Raw genomic sequence first — 25,707 nt, 5'->3', positions numbered from 1 at the left:
CCAGGTGATTCTCCATGAAACCACAGCACCTGTTTATATCACCAAAGCCTGACAGGATGATGTTTTTACCCAGAAATTTGTGCTTCATCCAGAACAGAGGTTTCCACTGACCTGGCCGACAGCAGCTGCAGCAGGAGCCAGAGGGAGCTGTCCCTGCTGCAAGTGCACCCACAGCACTCATTTGAATTGGATGGATCCTACATGAAAAATGCCAAGAAGAAACGTGGTTCCTGCAAACTGCTTGAAAGCCAACAGGTTAAAAGATCTCTCACTTTCAGTCATGTAAATAAGGAATAACTCCACCAAATGCAATAGACCGATATTTTTATAAAATCACTGAAAATGGAAATTCTGCCAAGATTTCTGGACTTTCCCATGTATGCATATTTTTTTAAAGTTTTCTGAATGGAGACACTGAGATGAGCTCCACAGATGAATCTAAGCTGAATTTGTGCTACAGTGAGATTTGAGGATTTACTCTTGAAGTCCTGAATAACTAAAATTCAAAGATATATTCAGCAGATGTAAATATATATAATCCTTATGACCTTATAATTGAGTTATTGTTTACAGCAGCTGAGGATCAGACTCATAGTTTATTTTTCAAAATCATTATCTTGTGTACTGGATTAATGTAAACACTAATAAAACTAATTAATCTCTTCAGGTATCACTGCAGGTTTTTTGTGGATGAGATATAATGTAATCAAAAACAAATCACCTCATAATTGTTGATAAGGCCCTTTAGAAACCTTAATTTTGTTATTCACAAATGCTTCTAATTACAATAAAAGAATTATCTTGGTGCAAAGGAAATGTACATTGTCTCTGGCAGCTCCTGATAGATGTTTTTGAAATGGAAACAAGAAGGAAACTAAGCAAGGTTTTTCTTTTTAAGGGAAGAACTTAGTAAACATGATATTTACTACAGAATTGAATGTTTATTGACAAATGACACTTCTCTGCATGTGTCTGCCATAACTATAAATGCAGATTTACAAATAAGTGCATTAAGTTAATTAGTCCATTAAATCAATTAGTGTATTGCCCTGTTAATGCTCTTTTTCTGTACTGTGCTGCCAGATATATTTTTAGTACCTCTAAATGCCTCTGACATGCAACCTATCATTGCCTTCCAGGTGAAAAACATGTTTTTACAATTGTCCTAGTCCAGGTATTTTACTTTATACAAACGGTTCCACTTCTCCACTTTATCTTGATTTTTTCCCATTTTACCATCTCAAATATTCCTTCCTTACCCTTGGTGCTCACCACAAACAGTGGCAGCAGTGGATACTTGGCAGTCAGAGAAGGGGCAGCTCCTGCATGACCAGAGCCCACTGCTGTCCCCCTGCCATGGTCACCACCATCCCAAATTGCTCAGAGTCCCTTCCAACCTGGCCTTGAACACTTCCAGGGATGGAGCATCCATAACTTTTCTGGGCAACCTGTGCCAGGCCATCATCTTGCTCACAGTAAAGAATTCCTTCCTAATATCCCTTCAAAACCTACTCACTTCTCTCTTGAGCTGTTGAAAATAAGGAATTTCTTGTTTGCTTTTCAGGCCTTTTCACAGAATTCACAGAATCACTGGGTTGGACCTTCAAGGTCATCGAGTCCAACCCAGCCCCACCACCTCAACCAAACCCTGGCACCCAGTGCCACATCCAGTCTGTTTTTAAACACATGCAGGGATGGGGACTCCACCACCTCCCTGGGCAGCCATTCCAGAACTTTATCACTTTTTCCATAAAAAACTTCTTCCTAATATCCAACCTATATTTCCCTTGGTGCAGCTTGAGGCTGTGTGCTCTGGTTGTGTCAGTGCTGCTGCAGACAGAGCCCAGCCCCAGCTGAGCACAGGCACCTTTCAGGAGCTGCAGAGAGTGATGAGGGCACCCCTGAGTCTCCTTTTCTCCAGGCTGAGCACCCCCAGCTCCCTCAGTGGTTCCTCACAGGGTTTGTGTTCCCAGCCCCTCTCCAGCCTCGTTGCCTCCTCTGGATGCCCTCAAACATCTCAACATCCTTCCCAAACTGAGGGGCCAGAATTGGACACAGTGCTCAAGGTGGGACCTCATCAGTGCCAAGTACAGGGGAAGGATGAGCTCCCTGCTCCTGCTGGCCACACCATTCCTGATCCAGGCCAGGATGCCATTGGCCTTCTTGGCCACCAGGGCACACTGCTGGCTCATGTTCAGTCACTGTCACCAGCACCCCCAGGTCCCTTTGTGCCTGGGCGCTGTCCAGCCACACCATCCCCAGCCTATGGCACTGCAGGGGTTATTGTAGCCAAAATGCAGAACCTGGCACTTGGACTTATTAAACTTCATCTTGTTAGACTCTGCTCATCCACCCAACCATTCCAGGTCTCCCTGCAGAGGCCATGCAGCCATTTGAGCAGCTTCACTCTCAGGAGCAGATGACTGGTGCGCATGCATTTTGCATGCAATTTTGGATAATCAAGCAGAATTAAATTATATAGGATTAAGTTTAGTGGAGTTGTGCATTTAGTCTTGACAGAGCTGAAGAAAACTTCAATGACTCTTCTGAAATGCATCTTTGGCCTCTTGGATACTCTCAGGCATTTTCAAAATATGAAATCCTCGTTGGACCTGCAGATTATGCCAAGTTAAAACAGATCTATGATGGATGAGCAGGGAAGCACCAAATATTCTGTACTCACACTGTCCATCAGGAGCACTTCTGTAAGCTGCCTTTTTGGCAAATTGTCTTCTCTCTGTAATTTACTTTAAATCCCTCTGTTCACAGTATTGGTTGATGTATCTGGAACTTAGTCCCAGTCACCCCCAGCCAACCCCACCTTGCTGGCCTCTCTCTCATAAATTTTCTGATGTTTTATATCCTCCAGGTTTTGCTGTTACTTTCCTTTAAGGATGCTTGTGGTGGCTGGGGAATCTACATCTACCTTCTGTGTGTGTATACACAGAAAAAAGTTGTAAATATTTGCTTTCCAGCTACAAGTAAAAATATAAAAGAAAATAAAAATGTCAAGAGTAAAGCTTTAAAAGAAACATATTCATGGCAAGTCTTTCAAAGCTGACCTCAGGTACACAGAATGTCTGAAGATGTCAGTGCTGGCTCTAAATCCTGTCCCTGAGGCACAACAACTGCAGTGACAGAACCCAGCACATACCTTCACATGTCAGCAGGAAGTATTCCAGATTGTGGCTGAAGGATGCACTGAAATAAGTGCAGTTTTCAATCAGATCACAGGACAGGCACCTCCTGTTGAAGTTCCCGTTTGTGCTTGCACTGAAAAAGTTAATACAATTCCATGAAGGTCACTGAGCAAATGTTATTTGAAAGCAACATTACTTGAACCTTTCTTTAGAACAAGAATATAAATCTAATGTGTCCAACATTAGCAAGAGACAAAGTATTTCCATTTGGTTGAGTTTAAATAGCAATGATGGATTTTTTTCCCCTCCTGCTTGAATAGAGAATATATAAATGGATACTGATGTCATCTTGCAAGGTCAGGTGGTTATGAAGGAAGGCACAGTTTTTAAAAGAAAATGATGGTTGCAATTTCACAAGAGGAAGTAATAATTTGGTGGATGAAGGCATGAAACAAAGGAACAACATTTCAGCACTTATTTATATTATAACAGACAATAAAGAGCTGGAATTGCTTCCTCTAAGTTTCTTATTGGTTTCACCACTGGTCTGATTTGTTAGCTGCTACCTCAGAGGCCAAAGCCCTTTGTACAGGTTTAAATAAAAATCCTCTGCTCTTAAAACCCCCAAGCAGAAAGGAAAGCTTGTATTTAGGGATCTGTTGTTGAGGAAGGTAATGTGGGCTGTCCATTTGCTCACAGGTTTGCACCTAAGAGTCCAATAAATGTTGAAGAATTACAGATTACTAGCAAATTTTATTAGATAGCATTTGAAACTTCAAGAATAGTAACCAAGAGATCTTTCTAGTATTACTGTAAAGGAGAGGAGTGTTTTTTGCTACCCTTTCAAGAGATGAGCAACCTTTTTAGGATCACAGAGACTGAAACGAGTAATCATGGGCTCTTGTTTAGGCTCAGATTTTATCTCTGACTACAATCCTAATTAAATCTACTAAATCAAACCCAAAAACGGAGGGGGAAAAACTCTCCTAAACAGGTCTTCATCTGCTCTGTCTCTGTTGTCTGTGTGGGGAGATGAGGCTGATGAGGCACCAGGGTGAGATGGATGCTGACAAGGAGGAGTGGGGAGTGCTTTCACTCATGCCAGCAGCTCTTGAACTCTGCCCGGACTCTGTTTTTAAAGTGAGGTTTCCTTCTCATTTCAATAGAAATGAAGGGTTAATTTAATTATTAAAATTTTCTTCAGGAAAATAAACACTCAAAAAACTATGGAGTGCAGGGAACAGACATACAGGTCTTTAAAGGAAAAAAATATTCCATCACAGGTAATTTACTTTGCTCTACTTTCCTTCCCACTGAGGAAAAAAAAAAGATATGATGTCATGTGAGAGAAGGAAAATGTACTGACTGTCCCTTGTCCACTGATGCCTTCACCAGCTCTGCCCTTCATGGCAGAGGTTGTGATGGCATCAGGGTGACTGAGAAGAAAAACAGGACAAATGGAATAATGATTCCAAAATGTTTATTTAAAAGTTTGTGTTTCCTCCACTCTGTAATCTGCTTCCACAACATTTCACAATGGCAACACTACCAATAGCTTGCTGTAAAACCAGCTTTTTACTCATCATATACTGAGGGACAATGCTAAAATCTTCTGGAACAGCAGAAAAAGGTTTGTAAACATAAAATATTGTTTATTCTTTTCAGTTTCATGAAGAGGTGAGCTACTATGAAATTTGTCAAAACCATTTTTGAAAAGTATAAAGACTATAAAGTCTATACCATTATTTTATATATCTCTGAATTCTTTCAAGTGCTAAGCAGTTCTATTGTGAACTATCTTTTTGTGATAGTCAATCTTGACACCAATTTAAAATTTGAAATGATATGAGAAAATTTCTAAATGTAAAACATTTCCAAGTGTCAAGCATTTTGATTGCTATGGTTACACTGTTTCTTCCAGTGACAGACTGAAAGATCTTGCAACGCCATTAAAGAAAAAAACTTAAGAAACTGCTCCTACTCCAATTGCTTATGATTCGTGTAAAACTGAAGAAATGGGAAATTCTGTATATGAAGTTAGTAAAGCACAAACCTGTATAAATGTCTTCTTCTTGGTGAATCTTCTGTGCTGTGGAAATAGCTGGAGGGGGAAAATAAAAGTGAATTGCACCTTTAGAAGGGTGTTTAGAAGTGTCTCATGCAACATCTTCACTCATACTGCCATTTTCATGATCTTGTAAAAGCAAGGCAAGTTTCAAACTGAACTAGGAAAGGATACAGAGGGACACATCACTGAGAGGGTCAAGGAAGTAATTGCAGACTGCACTGCAGTTAAAACAAGCATGGAAAACTTTGGGCCCTACACTGATCATGTCAGTGCATCAAAAAAGGATCAAGTGATTAAAAGGAAGACATCTACCTATTTACCTGAAGATTCATGGGTCAGAATTTCTTTTAAAGCTCCTTCTTCTCTCTCTAGAGGAAGCTTTTACTTCTCTGGCCACATTTATTCTTTGCCCAACTAGTCAGCTGATCAGAGCCTGAAGCTGAAGAACATTTTGTTATCCTTGTTCTGTGCTGAGCTCCTCTCTGGATGAACAACACAGGCTCTGCTGTGCACTGGCAGCTTCTGGAGGTAAAAGTGATGCTGCAGGAGGAGGCAACCTCAGTCCCACCTGTGAAATCTGATTTAAACCCCAGATGCATTTTGTGTGGATGATGCCAGAGCACAGGAGCAAACGTACATCCATGGTGTGAACAATGCCAGGAAGGGTTTTCATCCCTAATGGTCTGCACTTGCCTAGGCACACATCTTGATTCTACAAATTGTGTGTGCCATTTTCTGCTTGACTGGCCACTTAAAATGCCAATAAGGTTTTGGTGCTAGTCTGCTACTTAGGCCCCCCCTGGGAGTGTTCAAGGCCAGGTTTGAGGGGGAACCTGGTCCAGTGGAAAATGTCCCTGCTCACAGCAGGGAGATGGAACTGGATGCTCTTTCTCTGCCAGACCAAGCCATTCTGTGATTCTATATTTCTACGATTTTGTATTGTTCATAATATTGAAGTTATTGGTAATTGTAAGCATTCAAAATCTTGAGGAAGCGCTGTGCTCTTAATGATCTCTCAAAGTTTATCATATTCCACAGACTGTTTACTCCACTGTTCAGAGACCTTGAGTAACTGAGAGGTGAGAACCTTGTATCCACCCAAAAGTTTTTGTGGAAAGGAATCTGTTATTTGATTCCAGAAGCTGTCTAAATATTTTCTTATGTATTTGAAAAAGTGAATGTTTGCAGAACTTATTTTAAAATCATAAAGAGCAAGTGTGAAGAAGTGTGGGTTTTCTTTCCTTGTTTTTCTTTTTTTTTTCTTCCTCTAATTCTAACTAAATACTTTTTAATTTTTTTTTTTTCTCACTGCATTGGTATTTTTGCAGGTCAACAAAAGATTCTTTCCAAAACTGACTGAAGTGTTTGATGGAAACAGGCTGCTTTCCTACAGAAGGAAATATCCGAAGTTACACCAGGAGAAATTACTTGTCTGCTAAAGTATATTTAACAGTCATAGAAAGAGAGGTTTGAAATGTACAAATTATCCAAAATAACACAAGTGTAGTATGTGAGAGGTTAAGCCAAAATGGAGACAGCTTCCCCTGCTTTCTTATCCCCAGCTCCTCATGCTCACAGGTTTCAGTGCATGCACAACACCTTTGTAACTGACCCAGAGCCCAGGGCTAAACAAAGGAAGTCTGATTTGTCAGGCCAAAGTCTACTTACATTTTCTGCCTCTTTTCATCATATGCCAGTATCTTTGTCACATCCCAATCTCCAGATGTAATGGCCTGTAAGTCATCATTGCTACTGTTGGGCTGCCAGAAGGAAAAGAAAAGTAGATTTCTTTATTGTTAAAACTTCTGAAAAAGGGAGCTCTTCTGGCTCCATTGTCCATGAAAAATAAACAAAACATCTGCAATTTCCACCACTACACCTGCCATTTTTTTGTGAATCTGCAGGCACAGAAATAACAGAGAGTCAGAATCATCTTAACCATGACTCCACTGAAGATAATGAGGTGAATTCAGGCCAGAGCAACTTCAAACCCCTTCCTCTAATGCAGGTGCCCACATGCTTCTATTTATTTTTTTATGGGAGGATGGAAATTTACTTATCTACAGCTAAGGTGACATCACAAAAACCAAACCAATAATAATGTTTGGAAAGAGACAGTCCACTGACCTTTTGCTTTGGAAATTCACATTACCTTATGCCCAAATGAAGTATCATTGGAGGTTTTCTTTTATGCCCAAGACTTTTTACATCTGCACCTCCCCATCTCATTGCTACAAGCACAGCCACTATTTTTTATTGCTGTCTGCCTCAGGTGAGACCCAGGGCAGCAGCAGGGAGTTACCTGTGAGGATGACATGGCAATGTGGTAGAAATGCCCACGTCCTCCCTGGGGAATGGCCCGGACGAAGAAAAACTTTCGACTGTCCCTGGAAAAAACGGGCTCTTCATTCTGTAAAAGCAGCAAAATTAGGGGTGCGTTAGTGCTAATGGGTTGCATTTAGAATTGCTCAGCCCTCCAACACTATGTAAAATGAATTCACAGCAAATAGAAAGTACTCTTTGACAGCAAGCTGAGGCAAACAAAGAGCCCACTGAACACTGGAGGAAGTTTTGAGTTTTGCTTCTTGCTCCTGGGAAAGCAGACACCTTTCAGCTGGGGGAGGACGGGCAGCAAGGAGAGTTCCTTGGCTATAAAGTCAATTCCCATTTTCAAAGCCAAAATGCACATACACAGCTGGCTGCCTGGGGCACTTGGAGCCTTTAGAACTGCTGTGACAAACCCTGCTTACCCTGCTGGAAGAACCTCTGTGTTCTTCCAAGGGAAACACAACTGAACAGCATTAACTGCTGTCTTTTCCTACTGCCTTACAAATGCTTATCTCACCGAATTATTTATGAAGGAGAGGATGAAGGAGAGGATCTCCTGCAGAACTCTGACACAGAGCTCCCAGGTGAACGTGGTGATTGACTTTTATAGGGTGACTGGAACGTCCCCCCAGGGACAGAAGAGACTCAGCAGAAGCAAAATCAAACACCACAGCGGCAAGCAAGCATCTCCTGGAAAGGAGCATTCTTTTTGTGAACAAGAGCCCTGAGGCACATGAGAAGTCTCCACTACATGAAAAGGTGGAACAGATCACCAGGGAAGGCAGAAAGTTGGTCCATGTGGTGGGATTCAGGAGCACTGCACCAACAGGACTGGCTACATGAAGCTAACTCCAAGTCTCTGTGACAAGTGTTCACAGGGGTCTTAGGATGAGGGAAGAGATGAGGATCTGACTTTTTTTTTCAGAAGGCTTGATTTATTATTTTATTATATATATTGTATTAAAACTATACTAAAAGAATAGAAGAAAAGATTTAATCAGAAGGCTAGCTAAGAATAGAAAAGAAGGAATGATAACAAAGGTTTGTGACTCGGACAGAGAGTCCAAGCCAGCTGACTGTGATTGGCCATTAATTACAAACATCCTACATGGGCCAATCACAGATCCACCTGTTGCATTCCCCAGCAGATAATCAATGTTTACATTTTGTTCCTGAGGCCTCTCAGCTTTTCAGGAAGAAAAATCCTAAGGAAAGGATTTATCATAAAAGATGTCTGCGACAGTGCTCATGGTGTGCTCTGGGGGTGTCCTGTGATATCATGATTTTCTGTGCCTGGATGGGCCCTTCCTTGTTTGGGCTTTGTTAACCCTTCTTTATCCAGGGCAATTCACAAGGAGATTGATGCCAGCCTTTTCTGGGTCCTCTGAAGTTCAGTGTTAATCAAATCCCCTGACTTTCTGCTTGGCACATGCCAAGCACTGAACCACACTGAACCAGCAGGAACCTGATTGTACATGGAGACTTATGGCACAGCAAAGGAATAAACATTTTTATTTCCCATAAGCTAACACATTATTCTTACTCTATATTCCTTTGCTCCTTTGTTCTTTACTGATTAATTCTTTTCTGCTGTTTATCAGATTTGTCAGTGCTCTATTAGGTGTTCAAACTGTTCTTTTTGCCTTTTATTTTCCCCTGCTTATGTTTTCAGTGTATTTTAAAATGTGCCCATTTGCAGCTTGTTGCAGCTCAATGAAATAATGGTTTCATTTATTTCTGACATTGTTCTGGAACCTGAAACACGAAACTCTATATTATTTCCAAATGTCTTTCATGACAGCAGAAACCTCACTGAATAATGACTGTGATAGCTCAGGCAAACCTTCTGCTGGACAGGTTTTCCTTTGCTGAGGTGGGTAGCAATGATCTCACCCTCCATTTCTGTATCTGTGCCTCCTGCATTATGTATTCCAGCAATATGTCTCTGCCAGTGAGAGCAGGCTTTGTGCTGATGAGTTTGAGGTTCATTCAGAGCTGCAGGGGACAGAGGTTCGTGGCACAGGTGACAGATGTGATGGGCTGGTGATACAGGACAGTCTGTTTGCATGTTCCATTGCGGGAAAGGCAACACATGAATGAATGAGGCAGAACTTTGTGACAGAGATGATGGCTTACCCAGGGGGTAAATGGAGAGACAGGCTGAAATTCTCTTGGAACAGGATTTTATAATTTAGGGAACTACACCGGGCACATAATTATTCTGCTTGTGATATGAGCTGTCAGAACCTTTTGTCAACTATTGTTGACTGAATCCCACAATAATAGAACAGAACAGCCCTCTTTGAAAATAATAGATGAGTTTAGTGCTAGTAAAGACAATACTTTTACTATGCAGCAGGTATGGGATATTTGGAAGTTTTTGCCACAGGAGGATTATAGACACAGCTGGAATCAGTAGGTGAAAAAAGGTATTGAACAAACTCACGTTTCATTAATACATTTTAAAGGATATGGCTATAGTCTCAAATGTCAGTAATCTTTTTGTTGTAGATGATAGTGAAATATGAGAAAGTTATGCCACCAGGTACTTCAGCTTTATTGGAAAAGGGAAGGTCATGGGAGGCTGCTGGAGGGCTCAGAACCTCCTGGAGGGTTCAGTGCTGGAGCTCAGAGCTGCACAACTCAGCTCAGTGTATCTGCAAATGGTCAGGAGAAGAAAACAAGGAGTGCCTCAGGGGCTTATCCTGTGTCTGGCAGAATCAGGATGGGTGAGGAGACAATGCTAAATGCACTCTGAGCTTCTGTAGATCCTAGAGAGGGGCACAAAGTCCTGGTGTAAAGAATAACAATTAAAGAGAAAAAGGTAGAGTGTATTCAGTTGTGTTTGGAGAGGGATCACTGAGAATCACTGGATCTGCAGCCACCTAAGACTTCTCTGGCAAAACAAGGGAAGATAAGGTGTGTGCAGGATGGTGTGGAGTGCACAGGTGTCTCTGACTTTGGGGATTTGCATGATCAAACACACATCAGGACAAATGTTTGAAAGAGGAATTAACTGATTTATGGTGAGCTGGAATTTATGAAAGATTAGTGGGCACAGAAGGACAGCTCCACCAAACCCACCCACACATTAACATGGGGCAAACAATCCTCAGATTTCGGCACCACACATTGCAGCTCCAAACTGGTTTGTCCATGCTCAACACACTCCCAGCCCTTCTACAGGGCCTCACATGCTCTTGGACACATTTCCCCACAGAAATTAGTGGTAAAGCAGATTCTTTGCATGTTGGTTTTATTACTGACTGAGAGTTATACTTCCATAAGAATTATGATTTTCTGGTTTGTCCTCAGGTTTTAAAAAGGAAACAAACTAATCTGAATAACTGGATCCTTTCCAACTGATTCTCTGATGCATTTTCCCTTCCTCAGCACTGTCCTGCCCTCTCCACCTGATTCACCTTTGCCCAGATCCCAGAACTAGTGATTTTGCTGTGTTTTCAAATTATTCTTTCAATGAAATGCCCCAATACTTTCTGTGTCACAGGCCCATAGCTCTGATAAACAGATGGGTGTGACATGAATTCTTTTAATCCCTTGGTAAACACTTTGTTTAAATCCAACAAAGCAAACACCCAATGTGCATTGACTCTGATGGGACAATGCAGACACCTCCTCTTTAGGGCACAGGGGGAAATTCTCCTTCCATCTTCTGACACACTCAGCTCCAGGGGCAATGCTGAGCTTCATCCTCATCCCTATCCTCATCCTCTTCTGTGCCTGGGTGCACCGCAACTTTGGCCATCTCTGAAGCACCAAAATCAGGGTCAACAACTGGAGAGGATCCCATGTCTCTGGGTACAGATCCCTTCCATTGGGTGAAATGGGAAATCTTCATTTAAACACCAAAAAGATTGTTTGTAGGAGCTGCTTTTTTATCTCTGGTAGATGAATTTGAGTATTTGAGTTATGGAACTCTTGGTCCTATTTCTGCTGCATCCCTTGTCTTTAAAATTAGTTTAATTATGGGATAATTGTATGGCAAAAAGGCTTTACAGACTGAAAAAGTGGGTCCTGTTTGTAAGTTCCTCTGATCTCTGTTTTTAAATTAAAAATCTCTTTTCAAACCTCATATTAACTACATATAAGAATCATTACTGGGTTATCATGAAGGATTAAAGCAAGGGAGTAGTAAAAGAAAAATGGTGCCAGGTTTTCATTACCTCCACCTTTTAGGAGAGTCAGTCTTTAGCTTCAGACTGAGGTTATCTAAAACAATGGGCAAACAGGACTGGAAAGAAAAATGCAACCCAAAGAAGCTGTTATCAGGGAGGGCAGGCAGCCCATGCAGGCAGTTTTGGAGGTTATAGGTCTCTAAACAATTTTATGGTCTCCTGGTCCTGCCAATGTCAATACCAAAGACTGCAGCCTTTGGTGGAGTTGCAATTGCACCCTGGTTTCTAATGAAATCTTTTTTTCAGGTCACATTCACAATTAAATAAATAAAACAATTAAAATGCCACTAAAGTTTATCATCAGCAGGTGCTCAGAAATTGCCTGATTTCTCCCTTGCTGAATCATTGCCTGTACATGACCATCCCTAGAACTATTGGAAAAAGGCTTCTTCACAGAAATTGAAACAAAATTGTTTACAGCTATAATTAGTGTTTCAAACAGTTTGCGTATTTAAGCAAAAGCATGAGTGAAGTTCAGTCTGGCTCTTGTGATCAAAAGTGCACAAGCAAGTATATAAATAAAAGAAATATAAACTTGCAGAGTCCCTGGGCAGTTTTAGTGAACTCATCTGACAAAGAGTGACAGATACTTTTAACAATTCCTGTGTAAATATTCTTCATTATACTTTGGGTAGTTTATTCCATTTTTCAGCTGCACAGGGAGTGGCTGCATTATTTCTCCTTGCCTGTGTTGGAGAGAGGCTCTGCAAAGATTTTGGACTTGCATAAAATATATTTATGAACTTGAGCCCAGAAGGAAACAAGAGATTGTTTACCACGACCTTCCAAACACAAACTTTTAAATGCCACTGAGTCACCAAACTACCTAACAACAAAATTCAAATTCATGGCTTGTATGCTTTATCTCAGATCTCCCAGGATTTCAGGCAGCTGAAAAAAGTCAACCCTGTCATCCTTGGAGATCACCTCATGTCCCTGTTGAGTGTTGTCTTGTCTCCTGCTCCCAGCTGACTGTTTGTCCCTATGAAATTCCCAGGAAAAAGGTAAAATCTGTGCAAAAATCCTTTCAAACCAGGCATATGGAGAATTTTAAAGGAGTATTTTAAAAAACAAGGTAAGCAGTTGGATTCCTGGGTCCTGCTGATTTAAAATTGGGACACTGCTCACAAGGAGGTTTTTGGGGTGGGCTGAGCCCTGCCCAGGGTCCCTTGGCTGTGTGACCCCACTGTCACCACCCTGGTGTCTCACTTGCAAACACTTATATTGAAATGTCTCAACCAAGGAGTCCTCATCCTGAGCCCAGCCACACTCCTGAGCTCCTTCAGCAGCTGCCTGATGTGCAATTCATCTCCTTCTTGATGAGGTCAGTGGACGCAAACCAGCATTTAACTTTTTCACATCATCCTCATAATCAGGTACATATGCTATGAAAATACCTTTCCAGTTATCTAGATTAATGTGTCATAGAATAAAAAGCAAATATAGAAAATCTTCTTGTCTCCTGCTCCCAGCTGACTGCTTGTCCTTGTTTGAGGATGGACCTAAATTCCCAGGAAAAAAGGTAAAACCTGTGTAAAAAACCTTTCAAACCAGGCATATGGAGAATTTTAAAGGAGTATTTAAAAAAACAAGGTAAGCAGTTGGATTCCTGGGTCCTGCTGATTTAAAATTGGGACACTGCTCACAAGGAGGTTTTTGGAGTGGGCTGAGCCCTGCCCAGGGTCCCTTGGCTGTGTGACCCCACTGCCACCACCCTGGTGTCTCACTTGCAAACACTTATATTGAAATGTCTCAACCAAGGAGTCCTCATCCTGAGCCCAGCCACACTCCTGAGCTCCTTCAGCAGCTGCCTGATGTGCAATTCATCTCCTTCTTGATGAGGTTGGTGGACCCAAACCAGCATTTAACATTTTCACATCATCCTCATAGTCAGGCACACATGCCATGAAAATACCTTTCCAGTTATCTAGATTAATGTGTCATAGAATAAAAGGCAAATATAGGAAATACAATTATCCCAGTAATCATGTTCAGTCAAAACTAGAATTTTAAGTAATTTTGTTGTCAGAAATACTGGCAAAAGAGCTATATGATTCTTCAGACTGCTACAAAGGCTTTTGAAGGATGCTATCAAATGTCTCCAAAGTCCATAGAAAATGCTATTTTGGTTTAGCACTGAGATGTCTGACTCATTTGGCTGTAATGAACATCCTTCTCTAACATTAAACTAAGAGTGTGCTCTCAAACTAAGTATATGCTTTTTGGAGATGTAGTAAAACAAAATGTATTTCCCTGGAGCAAGCCCATTAGAGACTGACAGATCATTTACTTCAGATATGAGGATAAAGCACTATCTTTTAATGCCTGTCCACGTGGCAGGTGATGAAATAACCACAGCAGTGTAAAAACACAAGTTCTATTATGCTGTATTAGTAATATGAAACACAGAGTCTACTATACTGCAGTAAATAGCAATGAAAGGAGTATTTCACTGCTATTGCATTCAAATTTATAAAATAAATAATGCCAGGTAAGAGTGGGTTGTTGTTTTTTTTTCTTTTAATATGCAATATCTGGACAATTTAATTTTCCCTTGATTTGGCTTGTCTTTTAAGCTTTTGTTTCCCACTCAAGCCAATACAGTCCTTACGAATGTAAAGAATATTTCAGCACCATTTTTACTCTATATCAGCGAAAGATTATTTGAAATGCTTGGAGCACAAAATCTATTTCCTCATAAAATCAGTTTTCATGTGGATCACACACAGCCCATTGCTGCAGGACAGCCACTGGAACAGAGGAGAGCATTGCTCTTGCTGTGAACTGATGAAGTGCCATTTCTACAGGGTCTCGGCTCCTCTGAGCAGGCTGTGACAAAAATTTGAAATGCTTTAAATCCGGACTTGGAAAAATATATTGAACAAGCTATTTTGTGACACGCTGCTCCCTGTCTGGTGTTCATACAAGGCTTGAAAAACAGTTTGGTGTTGTGGCTGAATCGAGATCACAGCTTCTCTCTCAAAAAAAGCTTCATTTAATCTGAGGTGCCTTCACAAACTGACTCCTGGGCAAGTGTTATATATGATATATAAGTGACTCAACAGTCTATCTGCATGGCTTTGTCTCTGAATGGACAGAGATCCTCTCAATAAAATGACCAGAAAACAACAACAACCACAAAAGTGTTTGAACTGTCATTAAACTGTCATCATCAGTGTCAGGGCAGGGTATGAAGGGTTGTCTCTGAGGCTGATGATTCAGAAACTGCCAGTTCTCATATATATATATATATATATATATATATATATATATATAAATATATACAGATACTCCCACCCACATCAGCTTTTCATCTCTTTAAAATACAACTAAATTGCAGGCTAAGGACTATTGGACCAACCAGAGTGGATGGCACCTTTACTGAGAACTTGTTTGTTACTGAGAAGCTCTTTTCTGTTACACACATCATGCCATCTTCCAAGCAGCTCTCTCAAATCTGGAAATCAGCATTTTCTCTTTGGGGAAAAACTCAGCGAAGAAATTATCCTACCAAAAACTTGACTACAAGGGGAAGATCACTCTTACCTGTCTGTGCAGCCAGGCATCACTCTCATCTTCATGTTTCTAAAAGACAAAAAGATCATTAATACCACACTTGTCATATATTATGTTTTGCGTATCAATGCATGAAGCTGTTGGATTGGAGCTGAAAAGTTGCTCAGAAATACAGAGAAACTGTTTAAATATGTGCTTCTGGAGTGGAATCCAGTGGCTGCTTTTCTTGACTTTCCTCCCTGATGGATAAACATTCACTAGCTCAAGAAAGCATTTTACACATACAGAAAAAAACACATAAATCCAAAAGATGTACTATTCCCCAAAGAAATAAATCTTAAGAAATAAATAAAGGCTGAAATGAAAGTTTTTAAGAAAAAAACTTACCACCATGCTCTATGCACAGAATTGTATGATCTTTTTCAAGGGATGGGTGTATTAGAACAATTTTATACAGTGGAAATGCATGCCAGTTTAAATGGTGGAATCTGCTAATGGAATCTGCTGATCTTATATCAATACACCATTTGTGTTAGTGCATTTATAGAAGGGATTAATTAACTACAATTAAGGTATTTGTAGATAAGCATGAGCTTGTTTTGATGCTATTAAATACATATAATGCAGTTTGAATGTTGCAAAGGTATTTAGGTTGCAAATTGTTGCTTGTGTGTGGGTAAAGGTAATCAAGACAGGTAATCACTCTCCCTTCAAACACAGAATGTTCTTGGATTATTGGGTGTTAAAAAAAATTAAAAATTGAACACTGTTTATGTTCTGTCTGACAAAATTAATGTGTTCCAGCTGGCTTTTCACCATGAAAAATAAGTGTAATAATTTCTCCATGCATGGGTTTTGGACAGTGATGGCAAGTGAGTGCTCTGCAGACCCCTCCTACCTTGGTGCAGACCCCCGTGGTGGCGTCACAGAGCGTCAGGATGGACACGTTCTGGGCCCTGTTCAGCCAGTTCACTGCCACCTTGGTGCTGGTGGCCCATTTCACCATGGTGATGTAGTAATCCCTGCAAACACACACACACACACAGAAACCAGATCACAACGCTGCCATCCTGAACTGCCACATGGCAGAGCATCTGCTGCAGGCAAGCGGGCCAGGAGAGAGTTGTGGTTTTAGAGAACATCATGTCCTGATGTATCCAGACTGCTTTATGTATGGATTTCAACCCCTAAAAATGACATTTTTAGGACTGAGCAGGTGTTTTATCGGCCACTTCTGGAAGTTATTTTCAAAGAAGAGACGAATACAGAGATAAAGAATCTTTCAAGCTATTCTGTCTTCCAAGAGGGATTGAACTGCCTGGAGCTACACATTTATGCACAGGTGGAAAAGAAATTGCAAACCGTTTCCATTCTGAGCACACTAAGGTGAGCTGACTCAGACCCATCACTATCAATGGCTGGGTTCTTGATGCTTATGAAAAGCTGATGGCCTGCTGGCTACACACCAAAGTGTCCAGGAGTGTTGTATTAAAAGACAAATAGTAAGAAGGATAGAGTTTGGAGTTGACACAGGGTTCCTGTGAAGCAGATGCAGCTGGTTGCCATAAAGACATCAGCAGAGATAGTTTGCATGAGCAAAACCACCCTCCTACACTGCCTGCACCATTTATTGCTGGACATTTTCAGGTTGTGATGACACTTGGAGCAAGCCATGGGTGTGGGCTGCACAGTCCTGTAATTGATACCTCCAGGAAAAGTCCCATTCAATAGTGAGGACTGCAGCCACCTGGGCTGGGCTGGAAAATGCAGGAAAAAATTCTGCATTTATTGAATAAATTCAATAAAGGATGGTTGCTTTCTCAGAGCCAGGGCATGATGCTACCAATATCTACCTCTGCAGCAATTCAGGGCTCCACCACTTCATTTGTAGGGCACAACTCTGGCTGAACTGCCAAAGCTATGATGTTATAATATTCTGCTGGGCCATGTGGGCCAAGACATTCTTAAAGCATAATAAGACTTTTTACAGCACGCAGTCTATAAAAAATTTATTAGTTCATTTGTTTGCTATAAAATATGTATAAGAAATTGTTGCTCTCGTTGGAAATAATGCTCTGTGTCACAGGAGAGCCCTTTGTGTTCTGGCAAGAGCTCCTGCATATACTGAAGAGAAAGGGCAAAAGCACAAAGGTCTGTTTGTCTAGAAAAATAACAAGCTGGAAATTGATTTTGTACTTTTCAGTAATATTTAGTGCCTGAAATTGGCTGCAGGGAAAATGAACAAAAGGCCTCAATGCTTGCATCTACTGAACTAGAGGGAAGAATATGCCCAGGTGAGACAACAGCAGTCTGAAAATTTAGAGCCTGAAATAAAATTGTAATTTTACTCTTCATCAGCAACAGTGTAGGCCCTAAGAGGAAAAAAAAAAAAAACAACACAGCAAAATTAAACTGTATAGCTGTCTCTTCTTTCTCTCCAAAATGAACTGAGCAGATTCAGTCTCCCCAGAAAAGGATTGTGATTTTAGTACTTATTGTGGCTTGGAGCATTTCTTCTATAAATCCAATTTAAAGTTTCAAGGACATATATTCAATTTTTACATCCCTCTCACTGTTTGAACACAGGAGCCACAGTTCTTTCTCAGGAACTTTTAATTTTTATTTTGGGTGAATCATGGTCTTCCCTACCACCCCAGAGAAGGGCATGGAGTCTCAATTCCCCTCTGAACCCTCTTCCAGTCATCAAGATCATGGATAACCCATCAATTCCCTTGATGACTCTTCCAGTCATCAAGACCATGGATAACCCAGCCCACAGGTAACTGCAGATACCTGGATAGTCATTATTCTAGTTTTTTGAGTAGTGGGGAGTCTTAAATTTCATTTACTTCCCTTCGCATCTCTTCTATAGGACACCCAAGTTTTATGGTTCTCATTTTGCAGAGGAAAATGAGATGAGAAAGTGTGATTCATCTCAGCTAATGTTCAACATCTGCTGCTCCTGCAGCTGCACTGGTTGAGCACCAGTGGAGAGAAATGGGAAATCAGTGCAATTGCCAAGCCCTCTCTGCCTGACCTGTCCCACGATTTATGTGGAGCTGATTTAAGGGAGCACTTGTTTCTTCCATAGAACAAAATGCCAGCAGGTCCTTGAGCACTGCATTTACAGACATCCACAGCAGAGCAAAAGGGAAGGGACACCCTGCTTGAGCCCTGCCAGGAAGGGTGAAGCCATCCTGGGTTTTGCAATGGATTTGCACGTCCTGGTATAGACATTTTTGGTTTGATTTGAATCATCTGAGACTGAGGTTATTGTGCAGCAGCCTCGTCCATGCCCCAGCTCTCCATGGCTGCTTCCTGGAGGCAGGAATCCCAAACAGGAGGTGTGACCCTACAGTGTGAATATCTGCAGCATGGCCATGGTGACAAAGCCACAAACAGCACAAAGAGCAGACAGGGATTCATGACAGGCCAAGGGACAGGCAGCAGCCCAGCCCACGGTGCCTGGGCACAGACACTGCCTCATATCCAGACTGGAGTTGTCTGAGTTTTTCCATTATTTATTTGTTTCTGGCCCATGCAAGGGCCAGTGATGATTTCTGCACTTGAGAGAGATAATATCATCCCTCAATTTGCCACCTGAGAGGCAAATACGAGAAATAAGCTGGGTGATGATCCAATTCTGACCATCTTCAGATGAAACTCTTGAGGTCCAGTGGTTTTCACCAAAATAAAAAATGCCTGTCAGGCATTGAATGTTATAGTACTACTTTTCACTCTTCAATTTCCACCCCTTCTCTTCACTGTCTTTTTTTCACAGAAGAGCTTAGCATTGGAGAAAACTTGACAAAAATGTTCAGAATGAAAGATATTTAAAAAAGACAAATGATCAATATTGTACATTTCACCCACAAATATGTTTTCCTGTCATCAGCTTTGCTTCGTTTTTTCTTGTTTACTTTCCTCTTTGTTTATTTTATTTTATTTTATTTTATTTTATTTTATTTTATTTTATTTTATTTATTTTATTTTATTTTATTTTATTTTATTTTATTTTATTTTTTGGTTTTAACTGAAAAATATCCAATTTCTGTGGAAAGTTTCTGGCTTCTTTCAATTTTGAAAGAAAAAAAGGCCGTGGCATATCTCCACTTTATTCTCAGCTTTATTAATTGTACTAAATCACTTTGCTCCAGATAAAAAGAACACGAAATCCCACTCTGTCCATACATCACCTGCACTGAGCACACTGAAATGCTTCAGATAGGATGTGTCTGCTGGAAGATCCTTATCACCAGCTTCCCCTGCTTTCTTGAGACTCCCTTCTGTAACTGAATGTACAGTACATCCCTCTTGCATGTTTTAATAACATTTTATCACATTGATCTTCTCATTTCAGAAAACATATGCATAATGAAAATACACCCCTATTGCTCTGGCGGCACTACTTCTGTCATCCCTAGAGATGGCAATTGCCATGGTTTTGATGAAATATACAGGCACTAATTAATTATGATGTATTTTGCATCATTTTGCAATATTGATTGCAACTAAATAAATTATGGCCACCCATAACCATATAGAACAAATTTATGAACAACACTTGGATCCTGCAGTCAGAAATTATTGCTGTAATTAAAACCTTTCTGAGTCTCTCTGTTCACAGAGAATGCTACCAAAGAGAAATTATATTGTTCAGGAGCCACCATTCTGTTACTGTGATGGGGATACTGCGATCCTGAATTCCCACTTGCTGTAGACAGGTGTGAAGTTGTATTTTTGAAAGGCAAGTACCCATTTGGTTTGGCCACAGGTCATACATCTTCTTTTGCATAAATATGTTTGGATTAATTCAAAGTTATTCAGTGTAAGTCTGTTATAATACAGCATTCTATAAAATACATGTAAAAAATGAGTACATGAAAAAAAAAAAAAAAGCAGATTTACACAAAATGAAACTTTCTGATAGCAGCAGAGAAAGGTCCAGTGTTAAAAACTGAAAAATTATCTTGAAAATTCCCCAAAGGAACTGGGGCCAGCATTGAAGGGTGAGAAAGCACCTACCTCATTCTCTGATCATCTGGGGGAGTCATTTCCAGGTCATGAGTGGGTCCATTCAGACCAATCACGTGCAAAGAAATGGTTGGATTTTCCATTCCAGCCTGGAGTTTAGAAAAGAATAAATTACCATGCGATATACAACACAGAATGGTTTTGATTTATTGCATCCCCATGGATTATGAAAAGCATTCCCATTGAACAGGAGATGGATTGGACTGCTGTGGTCTTTCACAGGGAGGCTGCAAATCCAGGGATGTGGCACAGAGGTGTGGAGAGGCTGGCAGGCACAAAAAAAGGGGCAATTTTACTCAGGACACTTCTAACCTTAGTAAAAAAACCCTACTTTTCATGGCAACTAGAAATTTTGCTATTTCCTGCACCTTTTGACAAAAGATTGTCTAATGGGATGATGGCTGATACAGTGAAATACTGATTCATTTTGTACTGTAGGAAAGGGCAGGGCATCTCCTGCTGAACCATTGATTTCCACAAAACCTGCATATTTGTGGGTATCTCTCCTGTTAAATTATGCTCCAATTTGAACCAGCATGTGAGGTCTTAGGCAACCAGTGCTTAAAGGAAGAAACCCAGAAGGAATGAGTGCAGCAGACCCCCCTGTGCTGCTTTAGAGCAGGAAATTTCAGCAATACCAGCAGACTTTTTCTGTCTTTCAGGCACAGCAAACCTCTAAAAGCAATGTCTCCTCTGACATTAGGCTGTCCTGGATAGTCTGAGGAAGACCACATTGTCCTTCTATACAAAAAGGAATCTATGTAAATATAGGATATATGGATGTATGTGTCTATCTGTCTATCTATCTATCTATCTATCTATCTATCTATCTATCTATCTATCTATCTATCATCTATCTATCATTATCTGTCTATTATCTATCATTATCTATCTATCTATCTCTATCTATTATCTATTAATCATCTATATCTATCTATCTATCTATCTATCTATCTATCTATCTATCTATCTATCTATCTATCTATCTATTATCTAAATCTATCCCTGTCTGTTATCTATATATTAATAATCTATATCTATCTCTATCTGTTATCTATCTATTATCTATCTCTCTATCTCTCTCTCTATCTCTCTATCATCTATCAATAAAAAAATCTAAATATGAAAATGCATCTAAATATAAAAACATGTCTAAATATAGAAACATATCCAAACACAGAAATAAAGAAATTCCAAGCCCTCAGACACCAGCAACTCCATCCTGGAGACAAATCCACAGATTACATCCAACTTCCACCCATTCCAGCATGGAAGGACAATTGCTCTTGTGTGTGTAAAAAGCAAGGATTTTTAAATTTTATTTTCATTGTACACAGAGTTACTAATTGTCATAGAACCAGAAAAGTGCAATTTTACAAATGCAGCTAAAGAATGTGCTAAGTGCACATTTGCTGAGGAACAGCTGATCTGTTTATTTTCATTGCTTATGAGCATGCATTATTAGTCTCCTGTCTGAGCCTACTGGAAATAAACAATTATTTATTTCTGATAGAGCAGCAGGAATTATATTTTTATTTTCCCTTACCTTTGGATAATGGTATGTTTTAACAGTAGGGTAAAGGATGCCTGTATATATTGGGATCTCCATGGTGGGGACTCTGGAGGCATTAATTGTTGCATATGCCAACCTGGTGCCATCAGGAGACCACCAGTGAGCAATGTGAGTCTTCAAGATCTCCTCTAATTAAAAACAAGAGAGAGAGAACAGAAAAGAAAAGGCTATTAGAGGTAAATTACTAGTTAGCATTAAATGAAAGAGTGCAGATATGAAAATCCCAGTCTAATCACAGCACAGGGAGGATGCCACAGGAATATCAATCAAAAATACTCATCAAATTATGCCATATACACAAATGAGCACAATTGATAACAATTACTCTGTATTTATAGGTTATTAGGCTTAATTACCTTTGCTGAAGAAACATCAAATTATTCATATTAGTACACACACTCATGACAGCATAAAAGGCACTGCTGCTCCTGCCATGTGTCCTGCACATCATTAGAGTTCACAACATCAGACCAGACACATATCAATCAATTTAAACAGTGTTTATACAAGGGCTTCAGCAACAATTTAAATATTCCTAAGTTGCCAGTAGGGAATAAATAAATATAGAATTTTTCTGTAAATTATGAAAGGCTAGAACTTCAAGATACCAGGCCATAGAGTCTGTGCCTTTGATACCATCTTGACTTTTATCCCTATTTCATTTTTAAATCACTTTTGCAAGGCAATTTGCCATAAGGAGCCAGGATTAGAGACTGATCCTTTATACCACTGAAATTTGGGATTTTTGAGATTTCAGTAATATAATTACCAATGAAAATGTGCTCAGAAAAATGACAATGCAAACATGTCAGAGTTCAAGTATGTAAGGAGAAAACAATATTGCCATAATGTGAAATTATTTTTAATACTGGCAGAACCTAGTTCTTATTAAATTCAAATTCAAATTCAAATAGCTGCTAATTTCTAATACTTTTCATGTAATTGAATGTCCTTCATTGTAAAGATGAGTTCATCTTACAGATCTGCAGAAAAGCTATAAAATTCCCTCTTGGTCCAAAGTGTCTCCAGTTACTGACATTTGGAAGACATTAACTTGGCTTTTTAAACCTCCCATTTTGTGAAAGACAATAATGTAATACGTTTTCATTAAGAGGCTGAATATCATGTGAGTCATTCCTATTTAAACCACCAGAAGGGCTCGCATATGGTGTACAGATTGATGGGCAGGAAGATGGGTCCCATTACTTTAATGTGAGAATAAAAATTAGAGAGGCTACAGAGTGTTTCTAAGCCTTCACCATGAAGTCCGGATGCACAGGTCCAAGCAGCTCCAATATCTGCTGCCATCACTGGTTATTGAAAAAGGGATGAGCATTTTCTGAGATCAGACCCACCAGGTTTGTACAGCACCCTCTGATGACCCCCCAGTCCAACCAGGACATCCCTCTGGTCTAAAGAGTAAAAACTCACCAGACACTGTTTAATTAAAAAAAAAAAAATTGGATTAGCAATCCTTGGAGAAAAGACAATTATATCCATCACAGGGTAAATAAACACTTTGTTAATCAAGACTTGCATATGGCTTGGAATAAAACTCAAGGTAACATCACAAAAGGGTGCAAGGGAAATTCATCCTGGATACATATGGTTTTCAGAAATAACAAATTAATTAATCAATTCTTAATGCAGCATGGAAGTGGGGTTTTTGAAAGATATTTAGGAAGTTACAAATGTTTCATGGCAAAGCACATCTGGCAAATTTACTTTGCTGCATTGTCCCACCTGTTCTATGTACATTTAAAAGATTCTGCTTTTGACTTTTATATTGGTTGCCCATTAAAGAGATAATGAAGAGCATAAAGGAAAAGGAGTAAAGATGGATGGCACATGAATCATTGACATTTTAACATTAATTAGGGATGACTTTATTCAGCAAACATTTTCTCCAGGATCTCAGACTTAATGAAGCAGTTCTGCTGAAGGTCACATACCCAGGAAGGTTTTAGTGCAGGTTTTGTGGTCCTCTGTTAATGAGATTTAATTGAGTGAACCTTTGCCTTGAAACAAAGCCAGGACCTTGCTGTTATTGGAGAGATCAGTTAGTTTTAGCAAACCAGAGAACATTCTCGTGGACTGCAGAATGGATTAGTACTAGAAAATTCTTTCAGCTGAAAGAAAAAATGATTTGCCGACAATTGACTCTTGTAGAGAGTTTATTCATTGTGTTTGCATTTAGCACATGCTCTGAAAATCAGCTCCATTCAAAACTGTTGAGGTTTTCTAAAGTTAGTTCCGATCCTGCCTTGTGTGTGAAAAAACAGATTCTCCTTTACACTATAGCCCCCTAACAAATTTGGATCATGACCTCCTGACCAAGAGCATGAAGTGATAATTGACCAAAATTTTTGCCCTCTTCCCCAGAGCTTGCTGAGTGTCCCATGGTGCCAGGATGCTGTGAGTGAGCTGCTGAGATTCACAAAAGTCACATCCTGCTGGCTTTCTGCTCTTTCTTTCTCCACATTTTTGCCTGCCAGCCCCTACAGGACATCCAAACTTGAAAAATAATGAGATTAAAGTGTGTGGCTGCCTTAGCTGAACAAGGGCTGCTCAGACCTGCTGGCTGGCTTCAAGCACAGGGTTTGAGCCAAGTTATTCCATCTCAGCACATTTAGTAATCAATCACTCTGAAACAGCTGGATGACCCTGCTCTTGAGTAGTGACTCTTCAGTGGGGAAATGTATTAGACAGTGATGTGTTTGTGCCCAGGGAATGTTACAGGATGGGTATTTTAATCCTTTTTCCTAGTCGAGTATGGCCCAATTGAATGATCATTTTGAAGCTGTGTGAAACAAAGAGTCTTCAAAATTACCAGACCCTCAGGAAGAGAATTTGAAGTCCTAGGTCAGAGTATATTTGGTGACAACTGGGTGTATATCCCTCTTAGAGACTTCAATATCATTTGGAGGAGAAAAGCCACTGCAGGAAATACCAGAGGTGTGATGAGAGGGATCTTCCCTTGTCAGGGTACCTGTTGCTGATTCCCTGACTTCTGGGACTCTGCCTGGGCCCTCCCAGGGGGCTCTCCTGTCGGGGGAGACCCTCCTGGAATGGTTTTGTGTCAGGAAAGAGACACACTGGATTTTTTAGGTCTTCAGCTTTATTGTTATCTTATCTAGGGTTTTTTCACGCTGTCCACACAAGGCTCAGCGCACTGGAAAAGCACCACAAAGTGGCCAACAACCTCTTGTTCCAGGATCTTTTAAAGCTAAACTATCCAATTAAGAACTGACACCTGGATTATTTCCCTTTTTAGCCCAATAACTGATCCCAAAGAGCTGCAATGTGGACTTTTCCACCCAATTACAAAATGCCACCCAAACCCATGGAGAAGGACGAAGAAGAAGCATGAAGAAGAAACCCAGGACATAACCCTGTGCCCTCCATCTTGCTTCCATCCACCACATACTAGAAATCCCAAAACCCAAATTTCCCACCTAAGTGATACACCTACACTACTGATGCACCTACACTACTCTGTACAATCTACATCACACCCTAGTGGATCCTAGTATATTCTGGAGTCTGGGAAGCTTTCTCCATGAATGAGGGTCAAAGTCAGTGCTCCCCTGGGGGTAGGGCACCCCAGAGCAGACAGGGAAATATTCCTGGTGCCCTGGGTTTCCACACTCTCTGAACTGAATTCAGTGCTGCTGCATTTGTGCATTTTGTGGGTGTCTGTCTTTGGGATCAAGACCTGAGGAATACCCAGAGTGAACCAGGCTGCCCAAAGAGGGAATGCATATCTTCACAAGGATGTGCTTCCTGGTAGGAGCTCTCCTGCTCACCAACAAGGAGCAAAAGGAGAAGTCCCTTGTGGTGGCTCTCAGCAGA

The 25,707-nt window shown here is 40.4% G+C and overlaps 1 protein-coding gene across 3 annotated transcripts in view; it reads right to left on the bottom strand.

Annotated features, from left to right (window-relative positions):
* Positions 1 to 25,707, bottom strand: part of DPP6 (dipeptidyl peptidase like 6) — a 510,047-nt gene that overhangs the window by 36,593 nt on the left and 447,747 nt on the right. For all 3 annotated transcript variants that reach the window (XM_058041744.1, XM_058041730.1, XM_058041737.1), the window contains exons 9-16: positions 21,829 to 21,983; positions 20,274 to 20,371; positions 16,147 to 16,270; positions 15,279 to 15,317; positions 7,511 to 7,618; positions 6,877 to 6,968; positions 5,194 to 5,241; positions 3,155 to 3,273 (exon numbers count right to left, since the gene is read on the bottom strand). In XM_058041744.1, coding sequence (XP_057897727.1) covers positions 3,155 to 3,273; positions 5,194 to 5,241; positions 6,877 to 6,968; positions 7,511 to 7,618; positions 15,279 to 15,317; positions 16,147 to 16,270; positions 20,274 to 20,371; positions 21,829 to 21,983 — 783 coding nt within the window. The remainder of the gene's footprint in view (positions 1 to 3,154; positions 3,274 to 5,193; positions 5,242 to 6,876; positions 6,969 to 7,510; positions 7,619 to 15,278; positions 15,318 to 16,146; positions 16,271 to 20,273; positions 20,372 to 21,828; positions 21,984 to 25,707) is intronic.

The sequence above is a fragment of the Melospiza georgiana genome, chromosome 1 (assembly GCF_028018845.1).
Source record: "Melospiza georgiana isolate bMelGeo1 chromosome 1, bMelGeo1.pri, whole genome shotgun sequence".
NCBI classification, from domain to species: domain Eukaryota; kingdom Metazoa; phylum Chordata; class Aves; order Passeriformes; family Passerellidae; genus Melospiza; species Melospiza georgiana.
The sequence above is the reverse complement of the archived record's forward strand: the minus strand, read 5'-3'. Positions and strand labels throughout refer to the sequence as shown.